The sequence below is a fragment of the Mastacembelus armatus genome, chromosome 9 (genome assembly GCF_900324485.2).
Source record: "Mastacembelus armatus chromosome 9, fMasArm1.2, whole genome shotgun sequence".
NCBI classification, from domain to species: domain Eukaryota; kingdom Metazoa; phylum Chordata; class Actinopteri; order Synbranchiformes; family Mastacembelidae; genus Mastacembelus; species Mastacembelus armatus.
This window is the reverse complement of record NC_046641.1, coordinates 3,466,508-3,486,238: the sequence shown is the minus strand read 5'-3', so window position 1 is coordinate 3,486,238 and position 19,731 is coordinate 3,466,508. Positions and strand designations below refer to the sequence as shown.

Sequence of the window (19,731 nt, the reverse complement as noted above, 5' to 3'; positions counted from 1 at the left end):
ACAAAAGCTCTTCTGCCTCACAAATCCCATTAACCCCTGCAGGCATGTATCAGTAAGGGACATGCCACTGGGATGACAAGGCTTTATTTAGTGTGTCTTCATGTGAAATTGTTGGCTTTTAGGCAATAATTACTTAAATTTTCTATAACAGTATCTAATTAAACTTAACCTTAATTATGCAGCAGCAGGGAGCATAGACTTGGAGGGAAAGTGTGCTTCTACTACACTGTCCTTTCAACCACCATGCAATGAACAAGAGTTGGGTACCAACATTCCCGCTTTGTCACAGTCCAAGAATCTTACAATTGCCTGAAGGTGATAAAAGAAGGCTGTTATCACTAGTGCCACTACAAGGTGCTGAAGGAAGCATCAGAGGCAGCAGTAGTCTTAAAATTAACTACTTTGCACAACTGCTTGTCCAACCAAGTCAGATAAAAAGATCTTTATAGCTGTTCCAAACAGCTGCACTGAAAAGCAGGTAAAAAGAGATGTGATAAAAAAGGCACCATTACAGACAGTCTCCCATGGAAGGAATGTTGTGCACACAAAAAAGATTAAATGTTAGTATAATGAATGAAAAAGGACTTCTTGTGAGAAAACCCCAAACCTGGCATTGTTTATTCCCCAGTTCCAACTCTGGAAACATGTGGGGCAAGGACACAAGCCAGGGTTGTACTAGGTATGTACTGTAGAACAGGTAAGGTTTGTAGTATTTTAACAATTACTGATGGTAAACCAATTTAGGATAGACTAATATTTGTTGGCTGTATCATTCTGGGTTGGAAAAGGAACTTTTCTACAGATCTATTATATACTGTGTTAGAGAAGCCATCTAGTACTGTCAGAGTTGAAGCACTGATACATCACTATGTGAAATGGTTGATATTTGTATATTAACATAATATAAATGTGAAAGCAGGTTTGGAATGAAAATCTAATATATCTCCCTCACAGCCTATAGTGATGAGAAAAGGCAGGGGCTCTATGTGTATGTGCTGTATGCATGCGCATGTGGTTTTAGGCTGGAAACGAGGCTGGCAGAGGAAGTGCTGGATTCAGATGACTTAGCACAAGAAATGAGTTGGGCTTCAGAATATGAACTCAGTCCATGCAGACTGTCCCGCAGTCAGGCTGATGATCCAGAGAAACCTGGGGAGATGAATTCTGAATGTTATTTTCGGCCTTTAGACTGATTGGCCTTTACTAACTTTGTCTCCATGTTCCCCATCCTCCCACTTAATTTTTATTTTGATATCGCCTCTCTGCTATTAGGTCAGAGGTCAGGGTCAGCCACATCCTGCTCACAAGACATGCTAGGTGGTCTGCACAGAAAGACTGGACTGAAGTTCTCTAGTACAGTAACTGAATAAGCACAACCTGATTACTGATGTGACCCATAGTCAGCTCATGCTTCTCTCTTCAACACACAGCATGGTGCTATGAGGGGTAAAGGAATTTGAAACAAAGCACCACAGCTCCTTAAATGTTCCTCTGTCCAGGACTAATAATAAATAATAAACAAGAAGGAACTGAAAGTAAACTCAGGTGAAAGAAGAAACACTTATGGTAGTGTTTGCAGTTTTCACTTTTCATGAATAAACACTGAAAAAAGAAATATAGCTTAAACAGCTTGCAGTAAACACAAACCTTCAACAAATTTAGGTTACAATTGCAGTGTGGCGGTTCAGTCCAAGAGAATAAGGCCGTGCGCTCTGCGCCTTTAAGACTGTAGTCAAAACAAAGCATGCACTGGCCGCACGGAAGTGGTTTCGTCTCGGCGATTGCCAATAATACTGTGTGAAAATGAGAGCTGATACATATATAAAATTCAGCTAGCTCTATCAAAAGCGTTTGAATTTCATCAACAATTTGTTAATATTATTATTTTGATATCACCTGAACTGAACGAAGGATAGCTAGTTAGCGTGTTTGCTAGCTGACTTGACGCGAGCAGCAATGCCGTCCTACTCTGAGCTGAGAAAAACCAACCACTTCTACTACTTCATCAAATTTACCTTAAACATCTACTCTATGCTCTTCTCGGTAAGTTTTGCTCCCTTTTGTCGACTTCGGCATTCCGTGCACCACAATAACTTCGCCTAAGCCGCAACAGTGCCGGCTAATTATAGTAGACGCGAAACAGTCTCCCCAAACTTCATTGAAAACAGGTGCGGTTATATGTACAATCAGCCCCTTAGCACATGCTTACATTTTAAAGCATAACTTCAGGCATATTACGAATCAGTACGACCCATTTTACAGTTCGGCTATATTCCCCAGACAATCAGCCCGGCTCTTTTCATTACACTTTTAAGTTTGAAACACAGATTCGTACCAGACTCAAGCAAATTTCCACCTACATTTCATTAAAGATGAGAGACGTGAGACGGGATATATCTCAGGTTTTATTGAAAGTCTTCGCTGTTTGTAAAATAAAACAGATTCCGTATTTACCAGAAGACTGTACTGATTAGAAAAAAGTTATCAGCCGTGATTACCACGGTTTATATTGTTGGTGAGCAATGAATTGATACGTTGCTATATGTTTAAATGGGATTTTGTGTGGGTACTAGCTAGATGAATGGTTAGCTTACAAAACGATTTATAAAAATACGAGTCCTCCTAAATTTTAATCTGCTGTTAACACAGGAATTGTGTGTATTCTGACGCTAAAAGATTATACTGATGTGGTAATAGTTGCATTTGGTTTTGAAACCATACACAGCGACCACTGGCTAACAAACAGCACGGTGGTGCAGGGCGTTGGATCCAGTTAAAGGGGCGATCGTGGTTTTGCCGACAGAAATTAAGAGCAGGCTGAGCTGTGCTCGTGGTGGTCACTGGATTATGGATGTGCGTTTCCCCCACTGTGATGAAAAATAATCGAAATAATGAGATACTTTCTCAATATTCTTACTTAGTAATTTAGCCAAGTCAGAATATTGACAAAGTATCTCATTATTTTTGACTTGGGGGGTCGTTTTATTTTTCATTACAGGGGCAGAAACAGGTTTCCATGCTGGACCAGTTTAGCTTCATATTATGACTAAAAAAGTGAATTACATCTTGGTAATTACTATTGTCATCTCCCTGAAATCACAAACTGAGATGATAAAGCAGTTTATCTGCTCCCCGAACATCAGAAAAGTTAGGCTGCACAGTTTTTTAAACAGCAGTGTTAATTTGATGGAAACCTCAGAGTGTGGCGAATAAAGTTTTGTAAGGTATATTATAATGAATGGTGACACTGAGCTTGGTATTTTGCATCAGCTCATACCAATCGTTTGTTTATTAAGCTCCAGATAAGTTGAATTTGGTAAACTTTGGTTTTGACTGAAAAGTCTGTTTATCCCACCAGGCACTTTGGGAGCTAAATAAATGATCTAGTAATATGGTGGGGTTTGCTTGTATTTTTGTTTGGTGTTGTGGCTGTGGTTTATTTGGGGCCAGCAGCTGCTTTAAATTCTGCCCAGATAAATGCAGGACAATAAGTAGTAAAGATGAGTCATCCTCAGACTTTATCACCCCCCCACTTACACACAATGTTTAGTTTGACTTCCTTTGTCTCACCCCATGTATATTTACATACATATAGTAGCGTTATTGACTGACTCCAAAATATCAGTGGCTTGATTCTATTACCACTCTAGGGTCCCTTTCATATGATTCATCTCTCCTCTCTGCTGTCTCATCCTCTTACTGCTGTGAATTCAGACAGTGTGGCCCAGCTCAGCTCAACAGACAGAATCCGCTTTAACTTTAAGATAATCATTTAGACTTAATTAAAGATGTCTCTGTAGTTGAAACACCAAGTTTGGTTATTGTAGTTTAAATAGGTTTATTGTGTCAGGAATGCAGCTGCAAACATCAAGTGGGAATTACTGTCTGATCTAGTTGAATATCAAAAGTTTTGATTCAGTTTCTTTTTACCTTGTAATTTTTTTCTTATTTTTCATGTCAGAGTACAAGTACATCCTGTTTCTATATAAGAGTATTGCAAAACATTAAGTACTAGCTTCAGAAGCCACTGTTACTGCAGATCAGGTTTAAACACATAAGTATAAGGTTTAGGCTTTGGCATATTTTCACCTTTGAGCTGTCAAAAAAATCTGAATCCCAACCAACAAACCCCTAGACTGCAAGATGTCCTGCTTTCCAATGTCCTGTGATGACGGTTATTATACTTGCAATCCAGTTTTTATCCAGATGATATCAGATACCCTTCCATAAAGTCTTATCTACACTGAAGGTAGAAAGGCCAACAGTGCATATGGGAATCAAGCCAAATGTATCTGGCAGTGCCTGTGACCAGTAAATGGAGTTAAAGTAGATCAGCCTTACTCTTAAGGCAGATTGCCTCAGTTTAAAATTGAAAATCAATAACAGGGAAGCAAATACAGTTTATTACTTCTCTTTTTGAAGCACTTGCCTTTGTTAAATATAAACAGTGCAGCTCGCTGTCTCACTGATTTGTCAGCCTGTGCTCTAATGACATATTTTCCATTTCCTAGTGTGATGCACTGATTAGAAGTAAGTACATTTACCCAAGTAGTGTACAGAAGTGTACAGTTTTGAGATGCTTATACCTGAGTATTTTTTATTCCATTTCAAAGAGAAATATTATATATTTTACAGTTCATCTTACTCTTTATTAAATGTTTAACTTTTGATTGCCAGCATTTTTTTGGCTTGTTAGTCCTTACAAATAAGTGGTGTCTTGTTGGGGACTTGTCTTGTTTCACATGTATTGGAGTAGCTTTACATCAGAACATGTTTCTCCTCTCTGAAGATGGGTTTTGTTGGGTCCAAAGACTTAACATTAACCGTTTGGAAGAAGACCAGGGTTAACAGCCACAACTGAAAAGTGCAACTTATACTTGAATGGATCAGTAATGACAATCATCAGTAATGTCATATTCAGAAATGAAACACTCTCAAGGGCAGTATTTCTGCTGAACAAGTACTCATGTCATTGCCTCCTTGAAATACATTCCACTGAAAATACAATGTGTTGTTGTTAGTTCTTAACTATAGGTTTGGCGATTCCTTTCAAGAGCATTTTTTGTTACATTTCTTGAATTTCTCTTTTCATACCAATGGGTAATGATTAAATTAAATGCAATGGCAATATAAAGAAAAAAAAAAATCCATCATCTGTGGCAGCAGTAAGGCAGAAAAAAGCCTGTCCAGTCTTTTGACTCAACCCAAAAAACCACTGGATGGTTCACTGCCCGTCAGTGTACTTCCTACTTGCATGCACTCTGCCCTTGCGCTCAATGCCTGAGCCAAGAGTCTCCCACAAGGCAGCACAGGCAGACATGTTACTGCTCTGTTTTTATAGCTACAGCTTATCGAGCTATGGCAGAGATGGTCTTTCGTCACAAGTGGAAGACTGTATTTGAGAAAACGACAACTAAAAAAGTTGGATGTTGCAAGAACGAAAATCAAAATTAATGTTGCTGTGGCATTTTTAAACGATGGCAACAAATGAGAGGAAAAGGGGCTGAAAGTGACATCATGGTGGCCGTATTTCTCCTGGACAGATCAGTTTTGTTTTGTTTGGGGGAATTTATTTTCCTGGAATCGGGATTGCTGGCCCACTTAACCATTAAGCTATAACAACAGTGGCGTCAAACTCCAGTCCTCGGGGAGGAACAACAAGCAGGGCAGTGACCCTCGAGGACTGGACTTTGACAACCCTGACATGGAAGAAAATTACAGTGGTTAATCACAGTTTTTAATTCACATTTTTTACTTTGCTCTTACCTCTGATTAGAACTGACTAAATCATGTCACTGTCATTAAAATAATTTTCCATGGTGCCACCATTTGTTTGACTTGTTGCACACTGCGTATGCCACTAGTTGGTTGCACTTCTAATGAGGCATTTAGATCTAATCCTTTCTGAGTCTCCTGCCATGAAGGAGTCAATGCCCTTCACTGCCTAATTACAGTAAGTGGATATAATTGCAGTTTATGTGGACCGGAACTGTATCCTGCCTTAAGGAGCAACAAATCCACTTAAACGCATTTAATTAGTTTGGATTTTAATGGCATATTTCATTGTCCTATTATTAATCATTAAGTATGCCTTAGCTTCAAAAAGAACTGAGAGCTTCTGCCTTCACACTGGTATTTTAAATCACTGTTTGGCTGCTAAGCTTATACTGTAATAAAATAGAAAAGCTTACCAGCTATTCAGCACCTTCAGGATTGTCTCTTAAGACTGAAGTGGCATTTTCAAGAAAGTTTTGGCCAAAATAGCATCAGAATTTTATAAAATGAGGAATTATAAAGAAAGCAAAAAAGTACAGTTTTCAATTGTTGGTGTCCTAAATGTCACGTGCACAAGAACAAATCTAAGGCTTGATGCTCTTTGTTCTGCATAATGAGGATATCTCATAAAGCCAGTGTATGTGTCTTTTTTCTTCCAGCTTATGGGTCTTTGTGTGCTGTGTGTGGGGGTGTATGCTGAAGTGGAAAGGCAGAAGAATCGAACCCTGGAGGGCCTTTTCCTGGCTCCTGCTGTGGTGCTCATCCTACTGGGCCTGGTGATGTTCACTGTGTCTGTGGTGGGCATGGTTGGATCCCTCAGGGACAATAAGACCCTGTTGCACATGGTAGGGATGGTGGGGGTGATGTGCATGACTGCAGGTCTTTTTTTATTGTATACATATATATATATAAAAGCTTGGACACACGTTCTTATTCGTAGGTCTTTCTTATATTATTGAAAACCTTAAAATTATGAATTATTTAGTCAACAGAAACATGTGACCAGAGTATGTTTTATATTTTTAGTTCTGGATAGCAGCCACCTTTCGCTTTAATAACAGGTTTGCACACTCTTGGCACTCTCCCTGTCAGACTCATGACGTAGTCACCACACCATCACACCTCATCTATGCTTAACAGTGAGAACTACACATTCATGAACCATCCATTCACCCTCTGTACGTCTAACAGGGACACAAGCTCAGAACCAAAAATCCCAAACTTGGACCAACGTGCTGTTTTCCCCTGATCTTATGTCCATTCCTTGTGTTTCTTGGCTCAAGCAAGTCTCTTCTGCTTATTTTTCTTCTAAAGTAATGGTTTCTTTGTCACAATTTGACCATGAAAGCCTGACTCTCACAGTCTCCTCTGAACAGTGGATATTGAGAAATTCTCTGCCATTTGAACTCCAAAAAACATTTATGTGGGCTGTAATCTGAGGTTTCTGTAATCTGGTTTCTGAGGTAGATAATTCTAGGAAACATATTCTCTCCTGCAGAGAGCAGCACTTGGTCGTCTTTTCCTGCGACGGTCCTCCTGAGTCAGTTTCATCATAGCATTTGATGGTTTTTTTGCAACTCTCTCTGGGGACACATTCAAAGTTGTTGAGATTTTTCAGATTGACTGACCTTCATTTCTTAAAATAATGATGGACCTTAATTGTTTATTGCCATAACATGGATTTGTAGAGTAGTTGTAGTAGCCCTAATAGGGCTGTTGACTCTATACCCACCCTTCCTCTGCCCAAGACCACTGATGGTCTAAAGCACGTTAAGAAGGCAAGAAATGTGACAAATGAACTCTTGACTAGCACACCTTTGACTTGAAATCCATTGACTGCCTTGTCAATCTGATGAGAACATGCCATGAGTGTGCCAAGCCGTCATCAAAACTAAACTTTGGACAATATGGAATATAAAATATATTCTGGGTTGTTTAACACTTTTGTTTAATACATTTTTCCATACATGATCTTTGTCTTCAGTATTTGTCTAAATATTTGAGTGGAAGTGCACTCAAAGTGCTTTTACACTATTTGTCCATTCGCCCACTTGCTCACACATTCATACACCGTTAGAACAGCTACTGGTGGAGACTTGGGGTTCAGTGTCTTGTCCAAGGACCAGGGAAGCAAAGAGTCGAACCACTAACCCTCACATTCATGGTCGACCTGCTCTACCTCCTGAGCAACAGTCGCCCCATATATTTGTGTATATATTTATGTAAGTACAGTACAGTATAGCAGTTACACTCAGGTTCCTAACAATTATTGGTGTGTTCATAGAGAGCACAGCAGAAGTTCATAAACTATCTACATCACTGATCACTTTGGTGATTTTTATTTTTATTTTTTGTCCTTAAATGCAAAATCACAGCTGTTGGTCTTGCCAATAAGAGACAAAGAACTCAAAGGGAACAGGGACATATTATTGTGGTTGCTATGCAACTGTCTGCTTTGTGTTCGCACAGCAATGTGAATTTAAAAAGGAGATTAAAAGTTAGCAGTAAAAGCACAAGTCAGTGATGTCTGGCTCATATTTTTTGGGTGTTTTTTAAGCCCCAATCTGAGTCATTTAATAGTGGATTTCTGATGGCACAGTCTGATCTGGTACTTAAATTTTCCTAAGTGACACGGCCGCCCAGTGCACACTGAAGCTACAACCTGAAAATGTGATAATATAAAATGTTAGTCTGCCCTAAGGACATTTTTGTGCTAAATAGACATATCCCGCTGTTGTAGTACAAAAGCTCTCAACAATGCTGGGGTTTGTAGTGGAAGTATTATAAGGCAGAGGTTCTTCCCTGATAAATGGTCTTTGGCTAAGTACTAATAATGCTTTATAGAGAGCACAGAAATCAGACAACAATACAGTTTCATGTTTGTTCATAATTAAGTCTATTGTTAAATTACCATTAACACACTGCTGAGTTCAGGCCTGTCTTGAATTTTGTCTTCTTCTCTCCACAGTTCCTCTGCGTTCTCTGTGTGTTGCTGCTTCTCCAGGCAATCGCTCTCGCAATGGCTCTTATCTTTGAAAAGAAGGTAAAGACCTTTGTGTCACTTGTTCATATGTCCTGCTTCAGAGACGTATCTTTTATAACAGACCACCTCTCTTCTGTGTTTGATTCAGACATCGGCCTTGTTTCAGAGCAGTATACGAGAGGGAATTAAACACTACTACGATGACCTGGACTTCAAAAACATCTTGGACTATGTGCAACAAAAGGTTATATATTGTTTTTTAATTAACAAAAATATAGGCAGACAAATAATTTATATGGATATATTAGTTTCATATATTATATTTGAGACTAGTATTAACCTACAAATCATCACACCAAAAAAATGATGGTGTGATCTAATATTGTTGCGATAAATTTATATCAGATTGAAAGGCACAGGCTTTATTAACTAGATGGAATCAACACTTGAATGCATTCACAGGAATTCATTGTGCATCATTCAGTACAAACAGACTCCACATCTGTGGGATAGCGTTTTTAGAGCCACTACAGGACTAAATGGTGAGTGTGTATCTGGGTGGACTGAAGACTGCCACAGAAACAGTACAGGAAAAAAAAAAAAGCAGTTTTGCCTGCTTGCGAAGATGGTGAATGGTGAGGTCTGGCAAATATATGTGAAACACAGGTGTGGATTGCACACAGCATAATTTTAACTCGGTACGTTGTTTCATTTGAGAGATCAGAAAAAAATAGTTTCCTATATTAATTTGACATAGGACTGTGAAATTAATCGAATTTTGATTTTGGGTCTCAACGATCACAAAAACTATGTGATAGAGAAAAAACAATTATTCCGTTTTTCAAGTTATTTTATTTTTGTAATGACGCACATGCGCAGTCACCGAACTCTCTCAGCCTGTACTGTCAGCGAAACAAGTCGTGTATGTGGTATCTGGTGGCATTTAAAAATCAGCGTGAGTGAAGAAAGAGAGCAGCCACAGAAGTCTTTGATCAACAAAAGAGGTAGAAGCAATTCCGGTGTTTGGGAACAGTTTGGATTAGAAGAAGCGGACGTGGATCAAAAATATATTATGTGCATGATTTGCTCTGCGTTGGTGTTGGCACTGATATTTTAGTCATTTGAATGTATTTTATATTGTTTGTCTTAAGGAGAATTCATTATTTTGTTCAATAAATGCAACATATTTCCAGTCAATGAGTAATTGTGTAAAATTATCGTGATTTCAATAATGACCAAAATAATCGTGATTATTTTCCATAATTTAAAAGCCCTAATTTGACATAACCCATTATTTTAATAGCACACTTGGTTCCTAATTGCCTCATGGTCATACTGTTTTCTTTTCCAGTTTTCTTGTTGTGGAGGGGATGAGTATAAGGACTGGGGAGTCAACCAGTACCATCTTTGCAATGGAACTGGTCCATTAGCCTGTGGGGTTCCATACACCTGTTGTGTTCGGCGCAAGGTGAGTGCTGGCACCACACATACAACATAAATATCCCTTTAAACATCAGCAACAGCTGTTTGTAGGACTTCCTGTAACAGCTAAAGTATTTCATGCTTCTCTTTCATTTCATGTGGTCTGGACTATTATTAAAAAAGACCCCTTCTGGCCTTTTAGTTGAACTCTAATCTGGTTCATCTTCACACTCACTTATTACAAATGAAACAAGAGTAGACATAAAGTCGTACATCTATTGCCACTGTCATGCTATATCATTGGTACTATGTGAACCCAAATTCTAGGGGCTGCCTTATTGAACCTTGTGTGTTGATTGGTCTTCTCTGGTATCACAAAGTAATTGACTGTGGGTGTTATTAATTGAGACTGTAATGTCTATCATAAATAGTGGAAAACTGTTTCAAATGGGATAAAAAAGGACACAGTTTCACAGTAACATTGCAGAAGTGGAATAGTTTTAGCTTTACTCACTTTTACCTGATACACAGACTAAGACCTGTGCTCAAACACAAACTCGTTTAAACTCCTCTTTACTGTCTTATCAGTGATATTCACCATAGTGAGGCTACATACTGATGCACACTTGTGTTAGCATGATTACCAAATAATCTAACAAAATCATTATTTATGCTTATTGGATGGGATATTGCTTTCTTATCACAAATAATGAAACATTATATATTGCAGATTTTGTCATGCACCCACTTTCACATAATCTTGTGCCTGGCCAGCTTCACTTTCACATCAGCCTAACTGAACTGAATCAAAGGTAAAAACAGCAGTTTGTTTAAACTGCACCAAACAGCAAACCAAAATGGATGGATATATAAAAAGAAATATTGTAAAAAACAAGAGTTGAAGTGATTATTTGGAAACAAAACACTAACAAGTAAAACAACACAAACTAAAGCTGTAATTTGCCAATACTTAGATTCAGTAGCTACTTTTACAGGTCACATTAAATGTATGTATATTTGGTTGTTTGGAAGGCTCAAATCAGACTCAGTGTGCACAGACTAGACTATAACTTGCTGAAATAAGCCTCTCTGTCCACAGACTTTCAATTTCTACTGTAAGACAACACCACATGTCAGAGTAACCAGTTAATTAGCAAGTATCGATACCATGTTATCTGGAAAGAGTGTCAGTGATGATAAATGTGTCTGCTACAGACAGCTCTCCTGTTTGATAATTCCAAACCCTGCCATCAGATGACTGACATCGAAAAAAATAGTGACATATCCTGTTTCATCAAAGCAAGGAGGGACACTCTTTATCTAGACTACACAGTTGTGATTGATTGTGTGAGAGAAGTGCCTCATCCAGCTAACTGGAGTTGTGCTGTAATTTAAAGGTATTTGGCATTTGGGAGATGCCTGTCTCTAAATGAAATGTTGGTCCCTTACAGCCCCCTTCAGCCTCTATATGTCCCGTATCAGACCTCTCTTCTCAGTCACTCAGCTCCAAGCACTGATACTGCCTGTGGAAGCATTGGAGCTGTGCTGGAGAAATTAATGACGGAATCATTCAGTGCTGACTCGTGCACACGCACGCACACACACACCCATCAGAGATTGAGGAGTTGATTGGAAACGCTGAACATTGGCTAGGTCTCAGCTGTTATCTCTTTCCCTACCTGTCAGGGCTTAAGTTCACGCACTGGCTAGCAGGGGACAGGGTACACCCATTTGTGAGGAGGTTTTACTCTCACAGATGGCCTCAGAGTGTTGTATCAAGTCACCTTGGTTCATTTGAAGTCTTAGTCTCTGACTCTATCAATCTTGGCTCTCTGGACAGGTGGGAGAGGTCATCAACACTCTATGTGGTTACAAGACTCTGGACCAACAGGTAAGAAGCACTGCTTTTTATTGTAGACACACTCTGTTTGCATCTATAACTTCCAACAGAGTGTCAATGCTTCACACAATGAAACTTATAACACTTAATGGAACTGCTTAGAAACCTTTTATTTGCAGCCATGTTAACCCCACTGAATAATGACTAGTGTTAAAATATGGGTGAAGTTCCTATTTTTTTCTTTGATTGTATTTTCACGAATACTGTATGTTTAACATTGTTTCTGTTTTTTTAAATTCATGATAACTTATAATTTTAACTATGCCATATTGATAATAGGATATATGGACCAAATCTAACATGATGATTAGGGATGGGATCGCAGTTCTTCTTATCAATGCCGCCCTGTGTTAATAACACACAGCCACACAGCAAATACTATAGAAATATTCTCTGATTTTATCCATTTTAGAAGCTGACAGACTGTTACTGCACACATGCTGTCTTTAACTAATCGTTGTCTGTGCAGTGTTTAGTCTCTTGTCAGACTTTTTTTTGTGTGTGTGTAATTCTGTGTTCAGAGAGATAACCTGTGTAGATCCAGTGTTTTAACACAGAAATCAGGAATCAATGAGGGAATCGATAAATAATTGAACCAAGAAGCAGAATCCCTAATGGTATCAGCATCAATGAAAGCTTACCAATTCCAATCCCTATTCATGATAAATTGCACTGTATGTCTTGCATTTTGACAACTTCCCCATAATTGAATCCATAAACCCACAATAGATGAAATAATCAGATTGTTCCGTGTATCAGGATATTTAACATATTTTAAATATTGATGCAAAATTCTGTGTGATAATGATAAGAAAACAAAATCCAAATAGAAATGTAATATTCAACAATGCCAAATAGATTTAAGAGAATGTATTATTTAGTAACTGTTGGTGCTGACCACAAAGAAACCTTGTTACAGTGTGGGAGCAGGTACTTGGTATTGGCCTGAGTACTCTTTTCCAGGTATTTTTTGCAGGGTACAGTCCAGGGGGAAGAGACGTCTCATCTCTGAAGCAGTTTCTGCTGTAAAGAAATTAAAGCAGAATATAAATCTCCTCAGTCACATAGAGAAGTGTATTATACACTTATAATACTCTCCTATTCTCCTATCAGGCTCTTCAAGTAATGATTTTTTTTTTCTTGCAGTTCCTCTGTAAAAGTGGTAATTCTTGGCAGCTTGACAGCTGATTTGGTCCCGAGCTGTTCATCAGGAGACACTTTTTACACTTTTTTGGGGATTTGAGGCTGTTCAGTTTGAGGGTAAAGTGTCATCTTGTTGTTTTCCTCTGGTCTGTGTATCAGCGTGAAACCCTGCATGAGGTGATCCATGTGCGAGGTTGCATCCATGCTGTCAACCTCTGGATGAGTGACAACATTGGAATAACCATTGCACTCTGCTGCGCTATTGGGCTGCCACAGGTAATTTAAAACTCATACCACCAGCTCACTGAAACTAAACTGTGCTTTGAAGCCCTCTTTCCACCAAATTCCCTTTTCAATTTGAGTCGTGATATTTGAACTAGAAACTCTGTTAAAGCTAATTCACATTTTAATTTTCTTCACAGTGATACTACCTGGCAAATAATTCACATTCTCACATTAGCACCCCCAGGTTGTTAGCAGAAACTAGACTGGTTGTAGTGTAACATTAAGTTTTCGGAAAAATTATTCAGTTTTTGACACTTTGATTATTTTATATAGTTTGATAAATATGCATTTGTCTCCTGCACATTTTAGTATCCCGCAGTCTTGCCATATATAAATTTAGATTTTTCACAGCCCCCCCAGAGAGGATTAATTATAGTAATTACTTTTCTGAACAGCTGCATAAATAGCATTCGCTCTCTCCTGCATGATTTCTCGTACAAGCTGCAAGAAATTTTGTCCAATTAGGAATAAACACATTCTCTTGCATTTAATAGTTCCCACACAATACTATTTTCTGGGAGTAAATAAGTCTTAATTTTAACTTGGTAACAGATATGATTAAAATGCCATTCCTTTGATTGGCATGGCTTATGTATACTTCACTCTGATTTCCTTCAGTGTGTGATCCTGTGCATATTGGATTTGTGTAGGTAGGTTGCCTTTAACTGACATCATAAAAAATGAATACACATACCAAATAAAATATTTAAGATTTGTTTAAGAATGTCAATGGTGCTATTATTAGGGATGTCCCAATACCCATACCCCATTGGCTATGTGCCACTACAACTTTGAGCTGATGAGCTCAAAGTCTCATTGGTGCGCAGTGCTCTGGGCTATTTTCACATGTTCTATCCCATCCTCGTGGTAGCACGCTGAAGAGGAAGTTCTCTATGCTCACCTAGGAGCGGACCCCACTATCTCTTGAACCGAGTGCTTCAATTACATCCACATTAGTCATACAGGATGGGATCGTTTCTTGCTTTTCTTCTTTCATTAAAGAGAATTATTCCATTCTAAAAAGCAACTTTTTTTTAAAAAAAAAAAAGATGACCTGCGGCAGTACCCAGGCTCTGGCTACATTTTCTGGGACGACCTGCTCTTCTGCTGCATGGGTTGCCTGGGAGCCAATGCACAGCTGCATAGCTCTGACGCCCCAGGTGACGTGCTCCCTAAGTTGCTGCCTCTGTGGAAGCTAAACCAGCATGCAGAGTTCTTCACTCTAACCGGCAAGGAGTGCTGGCAGACCAGTGAGTTGTCTAACCCCTCTGCTCCTTCTCCCCTACACTGGTTGTTCCACCACTACTTTGTCGATGCTATCTGTCACAGCTGCTTTAGAAGAGAGTGAGCAGATGCTCAGGCTCATGCCAGATGACCCTGCCTCCAGCCCTGGCCCCTCTATGAGGGGCCACATGTCACACCTGGTTCTGGCTCTCACCACACCTTGTCGAACTGCGTGGACACAGCTATATTGCCCCTTGGGGTACTTTTATACTTAAATGGCCAGTTGCTCTTACCCCACTCCCCTGAGGAGTCGTGGCTATTGACTGCAGAATGTACTGGAAAAAGAGCTCTTCCCACTCCTCAGGTTATTGTTTACCCAGTAGTGGAGCTGAACTTGCTCACTATATTGGCTTGCCTCTCCATGGAGAGCGTGGCCACAGTCATCTGGGAATGTTGGCTGCAGCTCTTGCAGTGGTTCCCCTCAGGCATCTGCACATCCCTATCTGGGTGGGGAGGGACATATCTCTCCCAAGTGGTGCGAAGCCAGTGGCTGTCTGGGATACTGGCACACATAAACGAGCTGGAGGTTCCATCCTAAGTTTTCTGGTCATAGGACGGCCCCTGAGGGTCTGACCGCTGAGAGGGGGCATTTAGAGTGCTTGGGGTTTCCCCCTGAATTCATAGCCAGGACTTGGTGCAGCTTCTACTATGGCTGCTCGTGCATGGAGTAAGGGGTCTCTCTTGCTTTGTGTCCACTCGTATTGATTGTCCTTTCTTCTAGTTACTCCTAGAGAGAAATCTGGGTTTTAGTGCCATCAGGACCCACGCCAGCGATTTGCGCCTGTCATGTGGGATTTTGTGACAGGTCAATTTTCAGCCACCTGCGCACAGTTTATCATTTCATTGTTTATTAAAGGCAGTGAAGACACGTGCACAGCTTTCTACGCATCGCTGAGGTGCAGGACTATGGGTCATGGACCTGGATTTTGTTTACGTGCCCAGGTTTTTATGAGTATGCTTGTTTGCCCCACATAGTGTTTACAGTTTACAGTTTTTTACAGAAATCATTTCTGTCTCACTTTGACCCACTGCAATGACCCCAGGGCCTGCACATTAGTGAAACAAAATATTGGGTTTCTATTGTAAACCAAGATTCTGTAAAACCCACTGGTTCCTGAACTGGGTGAAGAAAAGGCTGGTTCTTTTTTGAGAAGATCCTGTGCTCCATCCTCATGCAAATCACAGAGCAGGGGAGCAGGTCATCCCCGAAAATGTAACCAGAGCTGCACTTGCCACAGGGCCATCACTTTCCTCATCCAGACCGCTGCATATGCAGTGAGGCAAAAAAGTATTTAGTCAGCCACCAATTGTGCAGGTTCTCCCACTTAAAAAGATGAGAGAGGTCTGTAATTTTCATCATGGGTATACCTCAACTATGAGAGACAAAATGAGAAAGAAATCCAGAAAATCGCATTGTCTGATTTTTAAAGAATTTATTTGCAAATTATGTTGGAAAATAAGTATTTGGTCAATAACAAAAGTTCATCTCAATACTTTGTTATATACCCTTTGTTGGCAATGACAGAGATCAAAGGTTTTCTGTAAGTCTTCACAAGGTTTTCACACACTGTTGCTGGTATTTTGGCCCATTCCTCCATGCAGATCTCCTCTAGAGCAGTGATGTTTTGGGGCTGTCGCTGGGCAGCACGGACTTTCAACTCCCTCCAAAGATTTTCTATGGGGATGAGATCTGGAGACTGACTAGGCCACTCCAGGACCTTGAAATGCTTCTTACGAAGCCACTCCTTCGTTCCCCGGGCGGTGTGTTTGGGATCATTGTCATGCTGAAAGACCCAGCCACGTTTCATCTTCAAGGCCCTTGCTGATGGAAGGAGGTTTTCACTCAAAATCTGACGATACATGGCCCCATTCATTCTTTCCTTTACATGGATCAGTCGTCCTGGTCCCTTTGCAGAAAAACAGCCCCAAAGCATGATGTTTCCACCCCCATGCTTCACAGGAGGTATGGTGTTCTTAGGATGCAACTCAGCATTCTTTCTCCTCCAAACATGAAGAGTACAGTTTTTACCAAAAAGTTCTATTTTGGTTTCATCTGACCATATGACAGTCTCCCAATCCTCTTCTGGATCATCCAAATGCTCTCTAGCAAACTTCAGACGGGCCTGGACATGTACTGGCTTAAGCAGGGGGACACGTCTGGCACTGCAGGATTTGAGTCCCTGGCGGCGTACTGTGTTATTGATGGTAGCTTTTGTTACTTTGGTCCCAGCTCTCTGCAGGTCATTCACTAGGTCCCCCCCGTGTGGTTCTGGGATTTTTGCTCACCGTTCTTGTGATCATTTTGACCCCACGGGGTGAGATCTTGCGTGGAGCCCCAGATCGAAGGAGATTATCAGTGGTCTTGAATGTCTTCCTTTTTCTAATAATTGCTCCCACAGTTGATTTCTTCACACCAAGCTGCTTACCTATTGCAGATTCAGTCTTCCCAGCCTGGTGCAGGTCTACAATTTTGTTTCTGGTGTCCTTTGACAGCTCTCTGGTTTTGGCCATAGTGAAGTTTAGAATGTGACTGTTTGAGGTTGTGGACAGGTGTCATTTATACTGATAATGAGTTCAAACAGGTGCCATAAATACAGGTAACGAGTGGAGGACAGAGGAGCCTCTTACAGAAGAAGTTACAGGTCTGTGAGAGCCAGAAATCTTGCTTGTTTGTTATTGACCAAATACTTATTTTCCACCATAATTTGCAAATAAATTCTTTAAAAATCAGACAATGTGATTTTCTGGATTTTCTTTCTCATTTTTGTCTCTCATAGTTGAGGTATACCTATGATGAAAATTACAGGCCTCTCTCATCTTTTTAAGTGGGAGAACTTGCACAATTGGTGGCTGACTAAATACTTTTTTGCTCCGCTGTATGTGAGTAGTGCAGATGTGATCAAGCCACTCGGTTCAAGTGGGTAGTAGGGTCCACTCCTAGGTGGGCAATTTTCCTTTCAGCAAGGATGGTATAGGACACACAGCAATAGCCCAGAGAGTGGTGCCCAGTTCAAAGAAATCTGGGTTACAATATGTAAGATGTTTTAGCTGTCACATTGGCTTGGCACAGCTTTAAATACTACAATCCCATCAGCAGACAGAGCCATGAATCACATCTGTAAATATAAAATTGTTTGTGTATCAACTGTTTTGCTGGACTAAATTAATTAACGCCACATTGTGAGTATTTTTATAACCCAGACCCCATGTCTCTCCATAGCTGCTGGGCATCATCCTGAGCTGCATCTTCTGGAACCTACTGGTGGACATGAGTGAGTCGGCTGACATGGTCGATTTCAAGCTGAAGAAAGCAGAGTTTGAGTACAACGAGCTGGACTTAGCCGGCGCCGGCTGGTGTATGTGCTTGCCAAGAGATGGCGGCTACCTGCCTGTCCCTGCTTCTGAGCCTGAACTCGACCCCATTGATATTCACCTGGAGAAGCTGAAGAAGCAGCCGCCTCGCACACACTCCCAGCTGCGAGAACTGCAGCAGTCCAGATCGGCCACAGGGCTAGATGAGGTGGACATTGGTCGGAAGCAGAAAAGGGAACACTGAGTGGTCTTTATGCCCTTTTTTGCCTTTTAGGTTTTTTGCCTTTTTTCTGTCATTGTAATCATTGCATTTGTTGGAGGTGTTGCACTACTTAATGGTTGAACTGGTGAGTCATTAGATCAAGAAAATTTTTGTCACCTGAAAAAGTACTTTGGCACTTTGATGAATTTGTTTACAGCAAAATTTGATGGGACAACATGCAGCATTGGCTTTTTAAAAACATTTCCTTTGTCTTTTTTGTGTTGCTATTCAAAGATTTATGGCATTGTCACATTTTTATTTAATTTTTTTAGCCTTTGAAATTGAGCTATGTCTCATGTGCTAAAGCTTACCTCAGGCTATTTTGAAAATAGCCCAGTAGTCAGAGGACAGTACTATTTGGTGTGTAAATTAACGGTAGCTTGAAAAGACATTTTTCAGTGTAAGAAATATAGGAATAGCTAAGTATGTCTTGCGTGTAGCGTCTGTGACGGATGTATACAGTTTGTGCATTATTTCCTTTTATGACTTTTATTTGATTTTTGTGCAATCAGTGAACATTGTAAGACTGATAGTTGTGGAATAACATGGGATGCATGTTTTGTACTGTATATGAAGTAAGTTAAAAAAAAAAACTAAAAAACTCAGTTTACATGTTGGGCTCTCGTCAGGGGGACTTCAGTATATTTCATTTTTAAACTAAACTTTTTATTCTTTCCATCTTTTAAAGGAACAACTAAATGGATTATTCAGACTGCAAATCCAGCAGAAAAACTAAACTGACAGTTTTTTGTACCTGAGTTATGCACTGAGCTTCCCCCCAGCTCCTGCCTTGTATCAGCACTACTGTTCTTGTCAATAAAGCTGAATTTGTCTACTGGTTTTGAGTTGTTACTTTCCCATATTAAGGAATCCAAACTGGAATGATTTTCCTGTGTCCAATGTTTGCTCCTCCCAGTTTTCACCTCACACTGTATTTGAATCCTGGCAACAACAGTATTTCTATAATGAAGAACATAATTGTTCAAAATTGTTTTTTGTGTGTGTGTTTTGTTGCATTATCTTGTTGTAAATCCCCCAGAAAGAACAAAAAAAAGAAAAGAAAAACAGAAAGGCCAGAAGTTTGAGGACTGCTGTTGTGAGTAGTCCAAATACTGTGAAATGCAGACTTGAACAAACATTTCTGATGGGTACAGTGGGGTCCAGGCACCCCATGTAGTCAAAGGTTCAATTTTCAGATGAAAGGGCAGCTTGCTTTTTCTGAACAACATGCTCTGACAGTGAAAACAATCTTTCACAAGGTTTGAATGTGGCAGGTGTTGCTAAGTATCTGCAGACATCGTTTTGTAAATGAATTTACTGTTCAGAAGACTTTTTCTTTCTCCATTTCTGTTTGCTGCTGCACTC

The 19,731-nt window shown here is 40.0% G+C and overlaps 1 protein-coding gene across 1 annotated transcript; it reads left to right on the top strand.

Moving 5' to 3' along the window:
• The first annotated feature begins 1,741 nt into the window (after positions 1-1,741).
• LOC113139323 (tetraspanin-15) lies at positions 1,742-19,204 on the top strand. Its single transcript, XM_026322445.1, has 8 exons — positions 1,742-2,043; positions 6,435-6,620; positions 8,744-8,818; positions 8,907-9,002; positions 10,110-10,226; positions 12,021-12,071; positions 13,383-13,499; positions 18,013-19,204. The coding sequence occupies exons 1-8, from the start codon at positions 1,957-1,959 to the stop codon at positions 18,346-18,348; spliced, it is 1,065 nt and encodes a 354-aa protein (XP_026178230.1). The 5' UTR covers positions 1,742-1,956; the 3' UTR covers positions 18,349-19,204.
• Positions 19,205-19,731: the final 527 nt, after the last annotated feature.

What these genes read in the sequence shown, in the direction of transcription:
- LOC113139323 (XM_026322445.1), top strand. Translation starts at nt 1,957, where the DNA reads ATGCCGTCCTACTCTGAGCTGAGAAAAACCAACCACTTCTACTACTTC. An exon ending in CTCTTATCTTTGAAAAGAAG is followed by an intron (nt 8,819 to 8,906) that starts GTAAAGACCTTT and finishes TGTTTGATTCAG; the next exon opens with ACATCGGCCTTGTTTCAGAG. An exon ending in CCTGTTGTGTTCGGCGCAAG is followed by an intron (nt 10,227 to 12,020) that starts GTGAGTGCTGGC and finishes CTCTCTGGACAG; the next exon opens with GTGGGAGAGGTCATCAACAC.